Raw genomic sequence first — 22136 nt, 5'->3', positions numbered from 1 at the left:
ACAGACCGAACTGAGCTGAACTGAACTGAAATTTGAATAGGAAAAGAAGAGAGAAAAAGAGAGTGGCAGTTGAGTTTTCTTTGGGTCTGTGTTAATATGACTGATTGGTGGACTGGGAAAAAAAGACTCCCATGTCCGCAATGAACGAGCGAAATTGTGGGGGATAATGAAATTAAAATCTCAATTGAAAATTTTCATATCCTGACTGAATACACGAGCAATCAGAACTAAATACAAAATAAATTATCACCAGAATCTCCTAATTTCATCCATGTAAAAAAAGATACAGAAACAAGCTGGCGTGAGCGTGAAGAATGTGTAAATTGCCAGACCACAAGGCAAGCCTAAACTAAAAAACTAATAATGAACAGGGTTTAGCCTCAGTGAGATGGATGAGGTTTCCATCTCAACCAATAGGATGATGATGAACTAGTACTTGAGTTTTATTTTAGTATCCACCAGCTGGTGGTCGTGGTGGCGAGCTCTCTGATTTGGTTTCTGACGAAGTTCTGATATCTGTATCAGCCCTTCGAATATCTTCCACCATTTTGACAACTTCCGACATTTTTGGCCTCTGCTCTGGCGTTCTTGCAACACAAGTCATTGCTATCTGTAACATTTCCACCATTTCTTCCTCTATATTAGGGTACCTCATTAGTTCGATATCAAAAACTTCAGCTGTCCATTCCTCGCGAACTACAGATTGTACCCAGCGAACTAAGTGAATTACCTCATCGCCACCTGTTGTGTGAACGGGAGATTTCCCGGTAAGGAGTTCAAGTAGTAAGACTCCGTAGCTGTAAACATCTGATGGCTGAGCTGCTTTTCGTGTGTCTACAACCTCTGGAGCTCGGTATCCGGCGGCGCGTGATATAGGTGGGGGAACTGGGTTCATTAGGGTTGTTAAACCCAAATCAGATACTAAACCGTAGTTTTGAGAGTTGAGGAATATGTTGGATGATTTAATGTTTCCATGAACAAGTTTCCCGTAATTCTGTGTGTGGATATGAGCAATCCCTCGTGCTGCACCAATTGCAATTCCAAGACGTGTATTCCAGTCTAGAGGAACTCTATCTCCTCCTCTTTTTCCTACAATGTTAGAAATTACAAAAACAGATGAGATGCGGAACTAAACTATAAACAGAGTAAAAGACTTCAAAGACAGGATAACTAAACCCTATGTATTAAAAAAAAATAACTAAAGGAACCAGGTACTAGTTTTCAGGGAAAGCAAGTTCTGTTTGAGTTACCTGCAACAACTGTTTTGGGTTAATTTTGAAGTAATACCGACTACCAATACCCAACAGTAAACACACTACTGACCAGTTCAAAGTTACTGACAAAAAGTACCTTGTGTGAATACTTAATTTGAAACTAGCCATTGTGTATATTTAGTGAGATCAGCTTACAGAGAACAAATGCTTGCCCATTGCAATACAGAAATTTCCATACAATCACCCATGGAATACTTGTCCAGGAAATTTAGAGCACTAACACAAATACGGAGTATTGAGCATTTCTAATAATGGAATTAATATATTGAGAAACCTAATAATACCATTGAGAACACCTTGACAATTTGTTAACCTTTTTTCTTCAGAAATGGAACACCTAAGTAGTTGCCAAAAACATCCGAAATCAACAATGAGTAACACCTAAGGTGAAGAACTCCGCCCTAGTTATAGATTTTCAGGCATCCAGTTTCAACTACGTCCTAAAAAGGGTCATGGAGTACTAAATTCGAACAATTACCACAAATGCAGGCTTAATGACCAAATGAAATAATATAGGGAATATAACTTCTATGAGAGCAAAGTTAACTATTGAAGATACAGAAGATTTCTTAACTTGTTTAACATTTTCAACAGCAAAATAAACAATAGTGGAAGTTGTGGAGCATATATTTAAATCATATGCAACATGCCACACTCAATGATTCAAAGAGGGCAACAAGATTAGGAACTGAATATTAGTAGGGTGTGTAGAACTATTCCTATTACAGAAGCACTATGCGTGTGTGTGTGTGTGTGTGTGTGTGTGTGTGTGTGTGAGAGAGAGAGAGAGAGAGAGAGATCATACCATGTAAGAGAGCAGATACACTTCCTCGACTGTAAAAATCATACACCATAAGCCTCTCATCCTTGGAATAATAGTAGGCTCTTAGTTGAACAACATTTTCATGGCGAATTCTCCCAACAACCTCCAACTGCTGCTCAAATTCTCGCTTTCCGACACCCACTTCCTTCAGTCTCTTCACAACAACAGTTGTTGCGTCCTCAAGCACTGCCTTGTAAGCAGTACCAAATGTGCCTTTCCCAAGAACTTCAGCTGAAGCTGTTAACAAATCCTCTAAATCAAACGCATAGTTACAGCCTTCAAAGAACACAAGTCTGACATTTCCATCTTGACTACCTGGAGCCGTAGTTTTCCCTTGAGATTTTAACCCTTTGTGCAATTTCCCTGAAAACCCACCACTTTCATCATCTCTTTTGAAACAGCAAACAAACAGCACAAACCCAAATACTATCAGAATCAGCAGAACAGAACCGCCAATTATAATTCCAAGTAATGCGGTTTCACTAAGCTGTCTTGAATTTGTTGACTTTGGAGGAATTGGTATAATGGGTGATTGATATGGATCGATGGGTGTGGATGAATTACCATAAGACACATTATTACCATAAAATGAATACTTAGGAAAAGCCTGCAGAGATTTTGGAATAACTCCAGTCAAACTATTATTAGCCAAGAGTAGTTGCTGAAGATTTGGAAGATTGAAATCAGGAATTTCACCTGAGAGAGAATTATTAGCAAGATTCAGAGCTTGTAAATGAGTAAGATTCGATAGTGAAAAAGGAATGCTGCCATCAAAACTATTATGAGAAAGATTAATAATAGTAAGATTCTTCCAAATAGAAAAATCATTAGGTAATGAACCAGAAAACTTGTTAAACTGAAGGTAAAGAAGAGACAAGTTTTTCAAGTTGATAAAATCAGAAGGAAAAGACCCAGTAAGACCATTAGATCTGAGACTTAAGATCTGAAGAGCAGTAAGTCTACTGAGTGTATTTGGTGGAATCTGACCGTTTAATCCAATCCCAGGTAATCTGAGGGATATGATTCTTGACTTATCCGAATTACAATTGACTCCAGTCCAGTGGTTGCAGACACTGGAATTCTTCTCCCAATTTAAGGTTCTTGAATGAGGGGTTTTACTTAGAAAATCTAGTAAAGCTTGTTTATCTTCAACTGGATCTGAATTAACTACAACTAATACAAAAATGAAAATCACAGAGACAAGAATGGAAGAAGTTTCCATTCTATCCCTTCTCTCTCGAACGAATGCTGATGAAAAATAACTGAGCTGGTTCTTTTTTTTCTGTCTTTCACTCGATAAGCCTACTCCAAAACCCCAAAATATACAGCAGCACGTATTTCAAGGCAAGTGTCGGTTAAAGTTAAAGCTTTACTGCAAATTTTCTCTTTGAGCTTTATACTTTAAACAAAATCGGGTCAACAAACGAAGGAGGGAACCTGCACAAATTTCACTAGAAATACATCTTCTTTTTGTTTTTTTGCTTTTGCTTTTGCTTTTGCTTTTCTTTCTTTATCCTCCCAAATCGCTAAATTTTGATTTTCAAATACTCAACACTGTTTGTTCCTCGAAATGGTAGAATTCAGATCGAAAAGAACTTCCCAGTTTCCTAGTTTAACGGAAGAAGAAGCACTAGCTAGGCTATGGAGGGAGAGAAACTTCAAGGATCAGTGGTGATTTCTATTGCTTTCTATTTCTCTCTGGAGAAGACTTGTATCCAGGTTGTGGTCACTGAAGAAGCATTGAGTAGTTAAGAATATATCCCATAACTATCTATCCGTCATTTCCGCCATTAATATGGACACTAAAGAGATGGGGGAGATATATAAATAATAAATAAACCAGAAAATAGCTTTCTTTATCTTTCTTTTTTACTTTATTTATCCACATCGGGTTTTTTTTAGGTTGCGATGACTTGGGATTCTTTTATCGGTTATGAATCTCATGATGAGACCATGTTTATGAACAGATCATTGTCGTATCATTACTCGCTAACGGTTATTCGCAATTCGACGCGTGGGAGCCTCCAGGAAGATGGACAGTTTTGACCGTTAGATTTTCGGTGGACAAGATGGGCCGGACGTATAGTTTGGAAACTCTCCCTTTTAAATTCGGGGTAGAAGAAGAAAGCTGAAAATGTTAAAGGCGTTTTTAAGCAACTGCCCGAAGAAAGGCTGGAACAAGGTTTGAAAAACGGGTCACGGTTCAGGTTACGGGTATTAGACGCGACTGTTATAATGCGTTTTGACGGTTGTGAACACGTTTTGGGCAAAAAACGCGTTATTTAGAGGAAAAACGAGTTTTTTGTATGTTTTTTCATAAAAACGAGCGTTATAACGGTTAAATAGAAAATTAATAAAAATTATGATCCGAAATTCGTATGTAACGGTTATAACGTGCGTGAAAACGTTATAACGTATCTAAAAAACGTTGTGAGTTAAAAAAAAAACTTTTTTTTAATATTCCCTCCGTCCCTAAATAGATGACCTATCCATTTTTAAATTTTGTCTCACTAATAGATGACCTATATCATTAAAAAATGGGATATTTCTAAAACTACCATTTTCATTGATTATCGTTAGTATAAGAAAAATGTATAATTCCATAGTCATGTTTATATTCCTTACATAGGTGTTATAAAAGGCTTTTCATTATACAAATTACGAAAGTGTGATAAAATTCATGACGGTCAATTACAACCACTAAAATTTTGTCGGTAGCAATTATGCAATACATGCATAAGTAATATGAAGAAAGAATCAAAGAATCATCAATCCAATTTAAGAAAATCCATAACCTAGCTAGGTAGACTTGCCCCTTTGTTAGATGGCAAAATTTCCATCAGATGCCAACAAGTAGGCAGGGTTTTAACTCGTCAATAGGGTACTAATTTCTAAAACTCAATCACTGAATGCTTAAAAACAAAATAAGCTAGGCATGTGCATGGTTAGTCGGGTAGAGTCAATCAAACCATTAATAGATTCAACTAAAATTCCACTTCTATTCAAATGATATGATTATTACGTCCAAGACTCCCAAGTCATATACCTCCACTACCACTGGATGATGATGCATATATAATTTTTTTATCTCACTTTAAGTTTTAACTTTTAACAAAGAAATGGACTTAGTTCACTTGAAAATTAAAGTTGATGCAATTAGGGGAGGCAACGAATACTTTGGTGTTGAGTATCCATCCCTCCAGAAGATTGCAATAAAGATATCTTATGGTGCTCAGTATCCATCCCTCCAGAAGATTGCAATAAAGATATTAAGTCAAACAAATACATCATCTGGATCATAGAGGAATTGGAGTGTGTTTGAAAGAATCCACACCAAACTACGAGAATCGTTTACTTTCATCGAGAATAAATGATCTGGTGTATGTCCAGTACAATTTGAAGTTGGAGCAACAAAGAATTAAAGGTAAAGCAAGGCGACATAACATTGATGTTCACGACGTTCATAGTCTACTGAGGGATGACAATATGCTTGACTGGATAGCGGGGGAAGACGAAACACCAGTTTTACCTCAAGAAGAACAATGGTTAAATATGCTGGAAGAGGAAGCCGTTAATATCCAGAGCATGTCCCTCTACCATACAACTGGCATGATCCCGAAGTTCAAATCTCATACGAAAGGTTACCAGTGAGTGACTTTGTTTATGACTTTGGTAATCTTTCATTTGGAGACAACAAGGTTATGAGAATGTGAATCAGATATATGATTCTCGTTGCACTTCTGATCGCTCTGACCATGGTGTTCAACATATGAACGAAGGATATAATTCTAATATTGATAACAATAATGAAGTGGGTAACAATAATGTTGAAGGAGGTTATGATGACGATAATGTAGTCTATTATGATGATGATACTTATGCGAACGAAGATAGTCAGTATCCCCACGACGATGACTATGATGAGGAAAGGAACCACCGAGAAAATGAAAAATACATGAATAAATCAAAAAAAGGTGGTGGTCGTAGTTGGTTCGCGTAGCTTTTTAAATGATGAACACTGGTTTAACGATCTTATGTTTTTTAAATTTGAAGTTTTTGATCATGTAGTTTACTTTCCCTGTATTATTTAAAAAAAAAAAAATTCGAAATGTTAAGCTTTCAATCCAGAGAAATGAAAAAAACTCAAAAAAATGGTAAGAAAGTTATTTACACGATTATAACGTGCGTGATAACGGGAAACAGTTCTAAAAAACGCACGTTAAAATGTTATTTAGAAGAAAAAACATTCAATCTAATTTTAGAAAAACGGTTATAACGTGTGTGAAAACTGAAAAACGGTCTTAAAAAACTGCCATTATTTCCTATTTATCGACATTATAAAGACACGGGGTTCGGGGACCCTCACAACCACGGTATATGGGTATGACCGTTTTAACGGCCGTTTTTCGGTAAAAACGAGTATTTTTCAAACCTTGGGCTAGAGATCGCTTCAAAAGTTGGTATGTGCCAAACTGAAGGTTTAGATAAAAAATAATTATTATTTTTTTTGAAGGAAAAAAAACGAACTTTTGATTAATAAACTGTAAACAATTCGTACATCAGATTCAAACAAAAAATACTAGTACAAGTGATGATGAAAATTCATATCACAAAGGAACAAAAGTACACCATACATACTAATTGTATGTAATTCCTCTTGGAATTACGACAAATGTTTTTGAAATTAAATTCAACCATTTTGATTTTGATTTGTGAGTCTTGAAACTCTGATTCTCTATTAAAAAGAAGAAAATCGCGCATGACTTGTGTGTCTTCAAACTCTGATTCTCCATTAAGAAGAAGAAAATCGCCCATAAAATTGTAGTTACAACCAGCATCCATTGATCTTGTATAAAAGGATTCACACCATGTTTGAATGAAGTATCTCCTAAAATATACTTGAATATATACCCACACTTGAACAAATTGTTGCAGAATATATCAAACATCATTGTTAATACAGATAGGAAAACAACTAAATGGCCAATATAAACCATTAGCGATGAAAAAACATCTAAATAGCAAGAACTACATGCCATTGATGATTGATTATTGAAACAAACTACAACCTAAATCACTTAAGAGAGTGATGGTTTATTTATTCATAATTTACATAAGATTCTGATATGCCTGGCAGATCTGAAATATCAGATCATACCAAACAAATCAAGGAAAATCAGGAAGAAACTGGGGAAATTAAACACTGTTTTGGGAAGTTTCATAGAGAAAAGATAAGAAAACATAAAAAAAAAAAAAATTATTAGAATCAAGGGTGGAGGCAGGAATTTTGAATAAAGGTGCAAGAAAAATACACAGAAAAAAATATTTCATGGCACATCAAAGATTGTGTAGTGTGTATACTAGTAATTTGATAGTATGTTTTCAGATAGTTATTTGCCGATTGTCGTCTCCTCCGGTAAGATCAACCTACCAGTCAAAAATACATGCTTCTTCGACCAGACAATATGAACTAAATTTTTATATATAAAACATTTAATAATAAAAATAATGGAACAGATTTCAAGAGCTATGTCATAATTAACGAACTAACAATTACTTGAAGCAATAAAAAATAGAAGAAAAAAAAGTTCATTGAAATATTGTATTGTAACACCTGGTAGTGTGTAATAATAAAAAAATATACACCGTAAGAGACATGTCATCTAGTTAATTCCTGGATCATGTATTTCTCTCTATTTTTTTTATACGCATCATGTCGAAATGTCTCAAATATCCACACAAATAAAATCCCGAAAACCACCTTATATGCAGTATTATTATCCAAAAAAGCGGCTTGTATGATTTACCAATATAAGCCAACTGTTATAATATTCAACAATGCCCGTGACGTGTTGCCATACCTTGAAATCATGTTCTAATCATGCCATACTGCGAAAATTTTCTTGTTCAATATATGTGATCAAACAGTTATTCAAATACTCATCACTGATATGGCTTCACTATCTTCATAACGGAAAACACTCGCTCAACGGTAGTTGTAGAAACCGGCTATATCAAAGACAATGTGACAATAAGTACACAAGAAGATATTATTTTATCTGTTTTTGTCTCAATAATCTTCTTGGCAAGCCCACTAATTTTAACCAACTCAAAAAAAATCACCACTAGAAAGCACATCACGAAGAAAGGTGTCTTGTTGTTGTTCAAGAATCATGAGATACATTCAGAAAAATCAGATGGTTATAGTTTCGCAAGACGAATTAACGCACTTGTTAGAGCATTGCTTGGTCGAACTCGCATGCGTTGTTATCTCAAGCATGTTCGTCAATGTTAGTGATCAAAACTATAAGTCTTGATTTCCAGTCTACTATAGCTAAGGTCTCGGACTAGGATCGAAAGTGTAGTTGAGCTCAAGAACTTCATGGAAATCATCATACAAGACGAAGGACTATTCAAGGAACCGGTGGATCTTCACCGACTAAAAGGTACGTGGAGACTTGAACTTATCTATCACTCAAAAGTCTATTTATCTCTTATCCTGAGACAAAAGTCATTTTGCTATATAGACTTAGATTATACACATTTGCTATTTCGAGCCGAGATTATCTCTCCTATCTATTTCTCGAAATATGTGTTGGTAAGCTTTCGCTTTAGCCAAGTTCATCTTTACCTAGTGATGAAAGTCGTGACAAGTTTCAATCACTTTGAAAATTGCTTACTTTGACGAAAAATAGTTTGTGAATAACAACTATAGAATATCAACGTCCTATAAGAATGTTTCAATGATTGAAATGAGAGTTTAGATAATATAAACATTGGAGGATATAAGCATTGTTGTGGAAACAAATATATGTATAAGTCCTTATTCCTTGAACCGAAGTTTGCGAACTTTGTTGATCAAGAGAACCGGAATAGTGGCGTGAGCTAAGTTCGCGAACCTAGTCCGCGAACTGGCGAAAGTTCTCGACCCGAGAAATTTTGCTGGAGTTTGTGAACTCCGTCCGGGAACTTAAGTCCGCGAACTTGAGTAGGTTATATCTAAAAACGATGTTTGTGAACTTATTCTTATATAAACTAAGGAATGCAAATTGCAAATCGTGGCTATATAGTTCATAAACCGGTTCGAGTGAATCAAATCGTTTTTGCTTCGATTGTGTCTTGTGTAGTTACATAAGATTTCCTTACAATTGAACAACTCTCTAACTAGTTCATTTGAGTCACTTGAACTAGTTATGGTGAAGAAGAATATGGTTGATGTGAAAGTGATCATATGGCTAACCATTTGGTTAACTATTGTTGAACCAACAAATGTACATGTTTGGGTACGGTTACACAAACCTAAAATCGTGCATTTCATTTGTTTGTAACAAGATAAGTTTTCGATCCAACGGTTGAAAGATATTAGCTTGAATCTAATCAGGTTTTCATCTAACGGTGAATATTGAATGCTTTGTTACCAAGCTAACATTGATTACAAATCCTGATTTGAAAGACTATATAAGGGAGAACTCTAGCAACTGGGAAACCTAATCCCCACACCTTCTGTGTGATACTAGTTGTGCTAAGCTAGAGTCGATTCTCCTTTAACCTTTGGTTTCTTCTTCTAAGCCAGGTTAACGACTTAAAGACTTCATTGGGATTGTGAAGCCAGACCGATACTACTTTCTTTTAGTTGTGTGATCTGATCTTGTTGTTTCTATCGTACGAGTACAATTGTAATAATTGGCTTGAGATTGATATCTCCGATAGGCAAGATATAAAAATAATCACAAACACTTCGTTTCATCGTTTGTGATTCCGCAATATCTTTTTTCGCTGCGTCGATTAAGATTATTGTGAGGTGATTGATAATACTAGGCCATTCTTTGGGAATATAAGTCTGGGTTATCAATTGGTTCCTGTTCACCTTGATTTATCAAAAGACGGAACAAAACTCGTAGGTATATTCGTGGGAGACGGATTTATCTATTACCGTAGACTTTTCTAGTATGATACAAATTTGTTTATTAAAGTTTTCGACTTTGGGTCGTAGCAACTCTTAGTTGTGGGTGAGATCAGCTAAGGAAATAAATTACGTAGCATACTGCTGGGATCAGAGACGTAGGAGCATAACTGTACCTTGGATCAGTGTGAGATTGATTGGGGTTCAACTACATTCCAGACCGAAGTTAATTTGGAGTAGGCTAGTTTCTTTAGCGGCTTAATATAGTGTGTGTTCAATCTGGACTAGGTCCCGCAGTTTTTCTGCATTTGCGGTTTCCACGTTAACAAAATTCTGGTGTCTGTGTTATTTCTTTTCCGCATTATATTTTGTTATATAATTGAAATATCACAGGTTGTGCGTAGTTCAATCAATTAGAATATCCGACCTTTTGGTTGTTGATTTAAATTAATTGACACTTGGATATTGGTCTTTGGTACCATCCAAGTTATCTCTATAGTATTTGATAAAGACTCGCAGATTTCTATTTGCTTGAGTATATATCAAATCGAGAGATTGAGATATAAACTCTTTGATATACTTTTTATTTAGATTGAGTCTGACTATGTAGTTGATTCTATAGAAAGTATATTGAAGGTTGTCCATACAGATTGCTAAGCGAAATATTGGGTGTGGTTGTTGTACCCCCACTTTTTCAATTAGTATCAGAGCAGGAAAACACGTTCAAGACCTTACAAGTCTGTGTTTGTAGCGATCTGACTCTATGGACAGAGGTGATATCTCAATTAACGTACCACCAATCTTCGATGGCTCTAATTACTTGTGGTGGAAAATTAGTATGCGAGTTTTTCTTCAAGCACGTGATTTTCAATCATGGGTATATGTTGTTAATGGCTATAATGCTCCCGTCGTGGCAGTTGGAGATGTAAACGTTCCCAAGGATATTGGTGAATACACCCCTGCCGAGATTAATGTCGCAAAGCAAATTTCCGACGGTTTGAATGCCATTATACATGCCATTACCCCAAATCTTCAGCACCATGTGTCAAATTGCACGAGGTCTAAATATACGTGGGATATCTTAGAAACCGTATTCGAAGGTAACTCCAGTGAAAAGGAATCTAGGCTTCAAACCTTAATTCCGATTGGGAAAACTTTTGTATGGCAGATGAAGATACATTTGATGAGTTTAATCACAGAGTGTCTGAAATTGTTAATGCATCTTTTGCATTGGGTAAGACTATTTCTGAAAAGGACATTGTGATGAAAATTCTCAGATCGCTGCCATCTAGATACGACTCTAAGAAGCATGCCATCGTTGAGGGAAATAACCTTGATAATTTCTCCAGAAATACGTTGGTTGGGAAGCTTAAGATCTTTGATCACGAACATTCATCCAAATCTAAGGATGTTGCGTTCAAAGCATTAAAGGACGCTAAATTACTCGATAAAAGTAAAAAAGTGTACATCTCTGAAGATGATCACTCTGAGACGGATTCATCAAATGAAGATCTTGACAAGTCGGTCTCGATGATCACAAGACAGTTTAGGGACCTTCTGTTGAAGAGAAGTAAACGGTTCTCCAGAGATAAGACTAAAGCATCAGTCAAACCTCATAATCGTATTCCTCCTAAGAACAGGGAAACAGATGAAATTGATGACGAGGATATGCCTCGGTGCTTTAAGTGTAAGGGATTTTGTCATTTTGCAAACGAGTGCCCAAATCGTAGAAAATACACCGGGAACAAAGGTCTTGCTGCAACTCTTGATGAAATGTCTGACAACTATGATTCTAATGAAGACGAGAAATCAAGTGTCGCACTTCTTGGTGAAAATATTGATTTTGATAAATGTATCAATACATACATCAATCTCGATATTCTTTAGAAGAAAAACCAACTAATCTGGAAGAAAAAATTGACCCATTCTTTGGAAACTCTATTTGTAATGTTGCAGGTTCCACCATGTGTCTAGCTGTGTGCACATCTCAGAAGCCTGCCTTTTATCCTAGTTTGACGTGCTCGTATTGTTCTCTAAAGGGTCATAAACTTTCAAGGTGTTACAAGTAAAAACACCAATTGAGGCACGTCAACAAACTTCAACGAAGAGCAAATCAATTAGCAAATAAGCTTAAACTTGCTCGGAAGACCGCTGAGGTATGTAGGATTTTATCTTCGTCTAAGACGTTAGTTTCCAAGGATAAACCAAGACCATTAGAGAAGAAAGTATGGTTGATTCATTTTGATAGACAAAAGTCTGTGGATTCCTCTCAAGAGGAAAATGGTGGACAAATTGTTGTTTACCACAACACAACTTGATTGTGTTGTTTTGGTAATATTTTCTCATGTGCCTGATCAAAAGAGACAATGATTCTGTACCTCTCAGGCTTTAGGAAAAGTTTTTTTCTCTTCTTTTCTTAGTATTGTTCTTCCCTGTCTATCAACAAATGAGGGTTATTATCGACAATTATACTCTTTATAGGGTTGTGAGTTGGACGTGTACGAACCTGTTTAAAGGTCTCGAAACCCTACATTCCTTTTACTTTCGTCAAAAACTCTTTTTATCTCAATACTACTTGTTGAGTTCAATTTGTGATTTCCTCTCACAAACCCATACGTTATGGATACTCCAAGCATGATGTCTTCTAATGGAAAAGATGTTAATATGATTTTTAAGCCATCAATCATGAAGGAAAAAGAGAAATCTCCATTATGTCCTACCTTGAAACGAAAAAGAAGGAATGTGAGGAAGCAAAGAGTCGTTCCTTCAAACTCTCAGAAGTTTTCTGATGTTCTTGAAGTGTTGAAGGATATGCGAAAGGAGATTCAACAAATAAAGGCTTTTATGTATAAGACTCATGAGATTCAGAAGTCCCTGGTTCGACATCATCATCCAAGAAGGTTTATTGATATAAACTCCTAGCTTAATGAACCTTATGTCCCAATGGTTGTTGACGAAAAGGAGTTCGGGGACGATAAAGAATTCTTCAAAGGTCTTATTGCCTAGTAAATCTTCTATTTTTCTTGTTTTATTTAGAAGAATAACTAGAGTTTGGAATAGCCATTATTGTGATTACACATAGCTATGTCCAACGTTTTCATCTTCATGTTTTTAGATTTATTGGTTTAAATTCTAAATTTGTTTGGAAGATGATTTTTGCAGTATTAATCTTTATAGTTTTATATATTGCGATATTGTTATGGGGTATGTGTGTTTACGTCCCTGAACTATGAGTGTCACATACCTTGTCAAAAGTAAAGTCTTTCATATGTCGATATGCATGTATTGATAAAAGAATGAATAGACTGTTGACAAATACAAAAGTTAAGCCTATTATGTCAATTATTGATGGAAGACAGGTTAAAATCTTTTGTTTGCAAGGATTATGTCTATTGAATGTCGTTATGCGAATAGTGATGGAAAATAGAATGAATACTTGTGTATTCCGCAATATTGATCTTCCTTGATCCATATTTTTATGTATTATTGTGAGGCTCCGTAAAGTGTCTTATATTGAGCACTAAACGGCCAAGTTGATTATTTTTATTATTAGCTTAGTTGTTATTCCGTGAGGTACTTTATGTCGAGCATATTCAACTAAATTAATCATCTTGTTTGGTTATTTAGTTGTTGCTCCGTAAGTTTTCTTATGACGAGCATGACCAATTAAATTGATTACTTTTGTGATTAGTTTGGTTGTGTATTTCGATTAGATTAATTATGGATTCTCTTGTGATTAATTTAATTGTATATTTTTTGATTCTCCATAAGTTCACTTATGTTGAGCATTTTCGATTAAATTAATCATGGGTTCTCTTGTGGTTAATTTAATTGAGTATTTTGGATTCAAATTCATACTTGTATGTGATTTGTTATGTCCAAATAAATCCTTATTTTCTTTCGAAATTAAGGTCGCTCTTGTTGTTCTTTCGGGAATGACATATTATGGGGGAGAGTTCTTAATTGAACTTGTGGTTAATTGCCAAATCTTTGTGGGGAGTGCGGTTGTGGAATATTATAGGGGTTATCTTGTATCTTTATAAACTCCTTGATGAATGCATTTAGTTTTGGATTTATGATTGCATCTAAATAAGATGATATGTGTTTCTTTCTCTTGGTCATGAAATGTCTCTTTCGTAAATTTCATTAGGATCCAGTTCTTGTACCTTTGCCAATTTTATTGACAAAAAGGGGGAGAATTAATATGTAGTTCACACTACAAATACATATGGTTTTCGGATCATTATGTAAGGGGGGGTGGTTTCCATGGGAGATGGAGTATTGACTAAGGGGGAGTGATACATATCACCATAGTATTGTTGTTGAAGTTGTGATACAATTGAACTTTGACGATGTGTAATAATACTATGACACTGTATAACAATGATTGAGAACTCTTGTTTTCTCGTTGTTATAGATACGAATTTTCAACAACGATGATGCTGAACTTACCACCTTTGGGATCATTGGAGTACTTGGAAGTGACGAAGATTTCAAGTAATGTTGAAGATTAGGCATATGGAAAAGGATCTACAAAAGTTAATTTATTTATTTTTTGTATTCCATATGTATTGATAGTTTTGTCACTAAAATTGACAAAGGGGGAGATTGTTAGAGCATTGCTCGGTCGAACTCGCATGCGTTGCTATCTCAAGCATGTTTGTCAATGTTAGTGATCAAAACTTTAAGTCTTGATTTCTAGTCTATTATAACTAAGGTCTTGGACTAGGATAGAAAGTGTATTTGAGCTCAAGAACTCCATGGCAATCATCATACAAGACGAAGGACTACTCAAGGAACCGGTGGATCTTCATCGACTAAAAGGTATGTGGAGACTTGAACTTATCTATCACTCAAAAGTATATTTATCTCCTATCTTAAGACAAAAGTCGTTTTGCTATATAGACTTAGATTATACACATTTGCTATTTCGAGCCGAGTATATCTCGCCTATCTATTTCTCGAAATATGTGTTGGTAAGATTTCGCTTTAGCCAAGTTCATCTTTACCTAGTGACGAAAGTCATGACAAAGTTTCAATCACTTTGAAAGTTGCTTACTTTGATGAAAAATTGTTTGTGTCCTCTAAGAATGTTTCAAAGATTGAAATGAGAGTTTAGATAATAAAACCATTGGAGGATATCAGCATTGTTGTGGAAACACATATATGTATAAGTCCTTATTCCTTAAACCGAAGTTTGCTAACTTTGTTTATCAAGAGAACCGGAATAGTGGCGTGAGCTAAATCCGCGAACTGGCGAAAGTTCTCGACCCGAGAAATTCTGTTGGAGTTTGTGAACTCCGTCCGCGAACTTAAGTCCGCGAACCCAGTCCGCGAACTTGAGTAGATTATATCTAAAAATGATGTTTGTGAACTTATTCTTATATAAACTAAGGAATGCAAATCGCAAACCGTGGCTATATAGTTCATGAACCGATTCGAGTGAATCAAATCGTTTTTGCTTCGATTGTGTCTTGTGTAGTTACATAAGATTTCCTTGCAATTGAACAACTCTCTAACTAGTTCATTTGAGTCACTTGAACTAGTTATGGTGAAGTAGAATATGGTTGATATGAAAGTGATCATATGGTAACTATTTGGTTAACTATTGTTGAACCAACAAATGTACAAGTTTGGGTACGGTTACACAAGCCTAGAAACGTGCATTTCATTTGTGTGTAACAAGCTAGTTTTCGATCTAACGGTTGAAAGATATTAGATTGAATCTAATCAGGTTTTCATCTAACGGTGAATATTGAATGCTTTGTTACCAAGCTAACATTGATTGCAAATCCTGATTTGAAAGACTATATAAGGGAGAACTCTAGCAACTGGGAAACCTAATCCCCACACCTTCTGTGTGATACTAGTTGTGCTAATCTATAGTCGATTCTCCTTTAACCTTTGGTTTCTTCTTCTAAACCAGGTTAACGACTTAAAGACTTCATTGGGATTGTGAAGCCAGATCGATACTACTTTCTTGTAGTTGTGTGATCTGATCTTGTTGTTTCTATCGTACGAGTACAATTGTAATAATTGGCTTGAGATTGATATCTCTGATAGGCAAGATATAAAAGTAATCACAAACACTTCGTCTCATCGTTTGTGATTCCGCAATATCTTTGTTGCTCCGTAAGTTTTCTTATGACGAGCATGACCAATTAAATTGATTACTTTTGTGATTAGTTTGGTTGTGTATTTCGATTAGATTAATTATGGGTTCTCTTGTGATTAATCTAATTGTATATTTTTTTGAGTCTCCATAAGTTCACTTATGTTGAGCATTTTCGATTAAATTAATCATGGGTTCTCTTGTGGTTAATTTAATTGAGTATTTTGGATTCAAATTCATACTTGTATGTGATTTGTTATGTCCAAAGAAATCCTTCTTTTCTTTCGAAATTAAGGTCGCTCTTGTTGTTCTTTCGGGAATGACATATTATGGGGGAGAGTTCTTAATTGAACTTGTGCTTAATTGCCAAATCTTTGTGGGGAGTGCGGTTGTGGAATATTATAGGGGTTATCTTGTATCTTTATAAACTCCTTGATGAATGCATTTAGTTTTGGATTTATGATTGCATCTAAATAAGATGATATGTGTTTCTTTCTTTTGGTCATGAAATGTCTCTTTCGGAAATTTCATTAGGATCCAGTTCTTGTATCTTTGCCAATTTTATTGACAAAAAGGGGGAGAATTAATATGTACTTCACACTACAAATACATATGGTTTTCGGATCATTATGTGTGAGACATTTTTTTTTATTAAAGTCTTCGACTTTTGTTCGTAGCAACTCTTAGTTGTGGGTGAGATCAGCTAAGGGAATCGAGTACGTAGCATACTGCTGGGATCAGAGACGTAGGAGCATAACTGTACCTTGGATAAGTGTGAGATTGATTGGGGTTCAACTACATTCCAGACCGAAGTTAATTTGGAGTAGGCTAGTGTCTGTAGCGTCTTAATACAATGTGTGTTCAATCTGGACTAGGTCTCGGGGATTTTCTGCATTTGCGGTTTCCTCGTTAACAAAATTCTGGTGTCTGTGTTATTTCTTTTCCGCATTTTATTTTGTCATATAATTGAAATATCACAGGTTGTGCGTAGTTCAATCAATAAGAATATCCGACCTTTTGCTTGTTGATTGAAATTGATTGACACTTGGATATTGGTCTTTGGTACCATCCAAGTTATCTCTCTAGTATTTGATAAAGACTCGCAGATTTCTATTTGCTTGAGTATATATCAAATCGAGAGATTGAGATATAAACTTTTTGATATACTTTTTTAATCTAGATTGAGTCTGACTATGTAGTTGATTCTCTAGAAAGTATATTGAAGGTTGTCCATACATATTGCTAAGAGAAATATTCGGTGTGGTTGTTGTACCCCCACTTTTTCAGCACCTTTGTCAAAATCTGAAAAAATTTCACTTGGATTCAAATGCGACATACAAAGAAGCAACTCAGTGTTCACTTCATCAAATTGGTTATCAAGCGCTACAATTTACATATCAATGAAATTGTTAAACAAACCAACTTGAAAATGATGTAGATCTGTCTCTTCTTGTACATTACGTCTACCGAATCTCTTAATTTACCATACAAGATGAATTAAACTAAGCACCCATAAATTAACATAAACCATATTCTTAGTTTTGTTTAAAACTCAAAAATTGGATTGAGAGAAAAAGGTACCTGATGTAATATACAACAACCTAGTGATCAGAAGTACAAGAAACATCTAATCCTAGCTCTTATTATCGTGATGTGATTGAGAAAATAATTTTTTTCTTAAGAGAACAAGGTATCAGATCAGACTAATTAGAGTATGGGACTTATATATATATATTTTTTTTCTTCTTCGAATATAAGTCTCTCGTGTGTGAACAATTATGGGAGAAAGTCAAATTGAACTTTTCTTTTGGGCTTAGGGGTCCAAATATTGAGATTTTAGGGGTGCAGTTTTATGTTTTTTTTTTGGCTTGAAAGCTACTAGACTTCGTATTGATTCTGAAAATCAAGGGGTGCAACTGCACACCCTTGCAACGTGTTTCCTCTGCCTCTAATCAGAGTTATTTTTATCCCAAGCTGCCGGAGAGTGAGCTACATTGTTACATGTTCTTGGTTAAAAAGAAAATATGCAAGCTACATGACTAGAACTAAACAGACAAATATCTTCAAATAAAGCATTCGTTCGTTAATTGCCTTCAAAATTTCCCTGGAGAATTGGTCAATTAGATTTTTTGCATCACTTTCCACGATAAAGTGAGTACTTTGTTGTTCCAATGCTTTCTTCCAAACTGCCGAAATAACCATGGTATCTGCTTCCTATGGAGAATGGACTTCAAAAGTGATAGCAAGACAAAAAGATTGTTTGCCGGAATAGTCATGCATTATATAGCCTGCACCATTAACCAAAGATATATGATCGAAAGCACCATCAATATTTACTTTGATCCAAGTAAAAAGAGGAGGCTTCCATGTATCAGCACCAATGGCATTAGAATAAGGTGAAAGGGGTATATCAGGGTTCCTAAAAACAATCATGGCTCTAGCTCTAGAAATAACAATAGAGGGATCCTCCTTTTTCTCATTGAAAAATTAGATTGTTCCTACCATTCCAAATAGACCATATAATAGAAGAATTTTTTATTTTTTTTGATTCGTCAGAAAGAGAGGTAGTAGCATTAACTATCAAATAAGGGATAATAGGTGTTTAGTACTCAGGTTTAGACCAACACTAGGCTTTGGTCTAACATTTTTTCAACGTTAGTGCTTGGTACCTGGACTGGACGTTGACCCACGTTGACCTAATTGGTCAAGTATAATCTGTAATTCCTAATGAGATCAATTGAAGATTATCTAATATGAAAGTAATATGGGTGGGAATAATTTCTCATATGTGATTGAGAATTTAGGCTTTTCTGAATTAGGGAAGAAACTGTGGAAATTAGGGAATTTGTGGTCAAGAATCATCATCGGATTGGGAATAATAAGGTGATGATATTGAAAAAAAAAACATGGGATTCTTTGAAGGAGAAACAGATGTGAAAAAAAGATGACCACTGCCATTGAGTTTTGAAATTGAATGATTTTGTCAGATTGGGTTTGAGTTGAATTTGAAATTGGCAGTCAACTGCTAGGGTTTCGAAGGTGGTGCTGTAATAGATTAAGAATTGTGGTTACTTCCATGGAAAATTTGAAGAAAACAAGATGCGTTGTGGATTTGATCGAAGTTTGCATAAGATTTGGTGTTACTGGAATTGATCAGTGAAGGCTGGATTTGAAGAAAGCAGCGAGAGAGCCATGTTTCTTCTTCTATGTCTGTACATCTAAAGGAATGAACCTAGCTTGCTTCCATTGATTTTCATGGATAAATGGTTGATATAATGAATGATGAAAATTTATGAAACATTAGGAGATGTGGGTTAGTTTTGAATTCAAAATCTCAGTAGAAATCAATGGTAAATTGATCTTTTATACTTGATTGATTAAACTGGTCATACAATTTCAACTTAGAAGCTCTGATTCATCATGGGTTTGTATTCAATTTGGCAATTAGGGTTCTTCAATTTTGGAAAGAACCTCAATCTGGGTTTGATGTTTGAAGATACTGTCATGGAGATGGGACCGATAAGAGGGATGAATGTTTGATCTTGTGAGTTTGGGTTGCTCGATTTACAGAAGTTGGTTGTGTTTGAATGAAATGGTGGTTGCAGCTGATTTTGAAGTTGAATGAAGAAGCTGTTGCTGCTGCTGCCGATAAAATGGAGGAAGAAAGATATAGAATTAGGGTTAATTGATGTGTAAATCAGGACCGTAGACGAAAATATTTAGGTCTAACCATCGGATCCTAGACCCAATTCAGGGATAAATTTGTAAACTCATATTTTTATAGTATTTTTATTTTATAAAATTAGCTAATATCTAGTCCTAAACGGTCAATGCAGGTCAACATACAGTCCAGGTACCAAGCCCTAATGTTGGACAAATGTTAGACCAAATACTAGTGTTGGTCAAAACCAGAGTACTAAACTCCAATTATCCCATCAAATAAAGCCAATCAAGCAACATAAAGTTATGGAAGTTCTGAACAGTCAAACAAATAGAAGAAGAAAACCAAACAAAAGTAACAAAAGGGCATAAAACCAAAGCGCGCATAACAGTTTCATTACATGAAAGACATCTGGGGAAAATTATAGTGTCAATAGGCATTCTAGTCCATAGAGTAGTTCTAGTAGGTAAGGCTTTTCTAGGATTTCCAAATAAAAAGTTGAATGCGTTGTGAGACTCTGAATTTTCATATGTACTTCTAGAGTGTTTCTTGGGGATGGTTTAAGACCTCTGAGAATAGTAGTGAACAGCTGGCTTAAGGGAATAGTAACAATCTTCTCTACAGAAACATTATCAAAATGGGTGTTCAACTAAAAACATTCCAAGATCTAGTTTCAGGGTCAATGAAGGAAGACACTTTTAAGTTGGGTGAAGGAGGGACAAGGGGATTAGGTTTACAGAACCTAAGGTAGGAATCCAAGTGTCACACCAATGATCAATAAACTGACCATCACCAATAATCTAAGAAACGAAAGGTTTAACGAGCTCCTTAATGGTATGGAGACATCTCCAAGTCCAGGAGCAGGTAGAAGGGCATTTAGTATTCAAAAATTTAGTATTAGGAAAGTATCTATCTTTAAGAATGGTGCCTAAAACAGAGTTAGGATTTTCAACAAGTTTCCAAGCATTTCTAGCAAGCATAACAAGATTATTTAATTCAACATTTCTAAAACCTACACCCGCTTCACTGTAGGGAGGGCAAAGAGTATCCCAACCAAGCAAATGAAGTTTCGATCTTTGGGGTCTAAAATTCCCCCTACAAGAATTTAACTACAAAGATGAGAGCCCATTTTCTACAAAGACCTTTAGGAATGAGAAAAACTCTCATTTGGTAAATAGGAATGGATTGACCAACATGTTTAACTAGAGAAGTTTTTGGCAACTTGGGATAAGAGTTTATGAAACCAAGACATAATTCTAGCATCAACGGATTGCAAGATACTCAAATGAGTCTGGGTTTTTTATTTCTGGAAACTAATGGGGATGCCCAAATACTTCTCTGTCAGATCTACGAAGCTCATATTAATGATACAAGAAAGCTGTTGAATTAGAAGAGGAAGCAAATCCTTACTAAAAAAAATTCAAGACTTATCAGAGTTGATTTTCTGACCAGAATCAGAACAATATATATGCAAATAGTCTTTAATGGTAGTAAAGTCTGAAACAATATCTTTACAAAAAAAAAGTGAACAATCATCAATGAGTAGTAATGGCAAGAGCATTCCTATACACCTTAATTCCTTACACTGGATCTAAACTAGTAAGTTTATCAATGTAAGAAGAAAAATCTTCATGACAGAGAATATAAAGGATAAAGGATCTCCTTGTCTAAAAGACTCTTTTAGGTTTTATCGTACCAGTTAGGACAATATATTGAGTGAAATATAATAAGAGAAATGGCCAGATATTGGATTATGAGGGAGATCATGTGTTCACATAGACCCGTCATCTTGAGAACTTTCTCAAGAATTTTTTTATTCAAGCTTATCATAAGCTTTGGACATGTCAAGTTTGATAGCAGCTAAACCTTCTTTACCATGATAATGGTTCACTATAAAAACCACCTCATTAGCAAGGAGGATATTATCTACAATGCTTCTCTTAGGCGTAAAGGCACTCTGATTTTGAGCAATCAACCCATCCATGAGAGGTTTAAGTTTATTAGCAAGAGTTTTAGAAAGAATTTTATAGGCAAAGTTACATAAACCTATGGGTTTATATTGAGATACAACCTCAACCATATGAGTTTTAGGTATAAGGGGAATGTTAGTATACATGGACAATTCTAAAACAGGTTTGCACCATATCAATAACAAAGTCCCAAAAAATATGCCAATGCTTTGAAAAACAAAAACGACATGTGAAACCATCTGGTCCCGGAGCTTTGTCCACCCACCCACCCACCCACACATTTGGGAAATGACATGCTTAATCTTTTCATGAGATAGGGGTATGTTTAAAATATTATTGTTATACAAGGAGAATTTGTAAGGAAGGTTAGCAAGGAATTATTCTTGGAAAGAT

General features: G+C 35.3%; 1 protein-coding gene across 1 annotated transcript; it reads right to left on the bottom strand.

Moving 5' to 3' along the window:
• Nucleotides 1-172: 172 nt before the first annotated feature.
• Nucleotides 173-3979, bottom strand: LOC113299202 (probable inactive receptor kinase At4g23740). Its single transcript, XM_026548177.1, has 2 exons — nt 2080-3979; nt 173-1089 (listed from the first exon to the last, which is right to left on the bottom strand). The coding sequence occupies exons 1-2, from the start codon at nt 3317-3319 to the stop codon at nt 449-451; spliced, it is 1881 nt and encodes a 626-aa protein (XP_026403962.1). The 5' UTR covers nt 3320-3979; the 3' UTR covers nt 173-448.
• Between the last annotated feature and the right edge of the window lie 18157 nt (nt 3980-22136).

The sequence above is a fragment of the Papaver somniferum genome, chromosome 7 (assembly GCF_003573695.1).
Source record: "Papaver somniferum cultivar HN1 chromosome 7, ASM357369v1, whole genome shotgun sequence".
Taxonomy (NCBI): domain Eukaryota; kingdom Viridiplantae; phylum Streptophyta; class Magnoliopsida; order Ranunculales; family Papaveraceae; genus Papaver; species Papaver somniferum.
Note: the sequence above shows the minus strand (reverse complement) of the source record. Positions and strands in the feature narration are given on the sequence as shown.

Coding starts and splice junctions, on each gene's coding strand:
- LOC113299202 (XM_026548177.1), bottom strand. CDS start 3,319: ATGGAAACTTCTTCCATTCTTGTCTCTGTGATTTTCATTTTTGTATTA. Junction 1,090..2,079: donor TGTATCTGCTCTCTTACATG/GTATGATCTCTC, acceptor CTAACATTGTAG/GAAAAAGAGGAGGAGATAGA.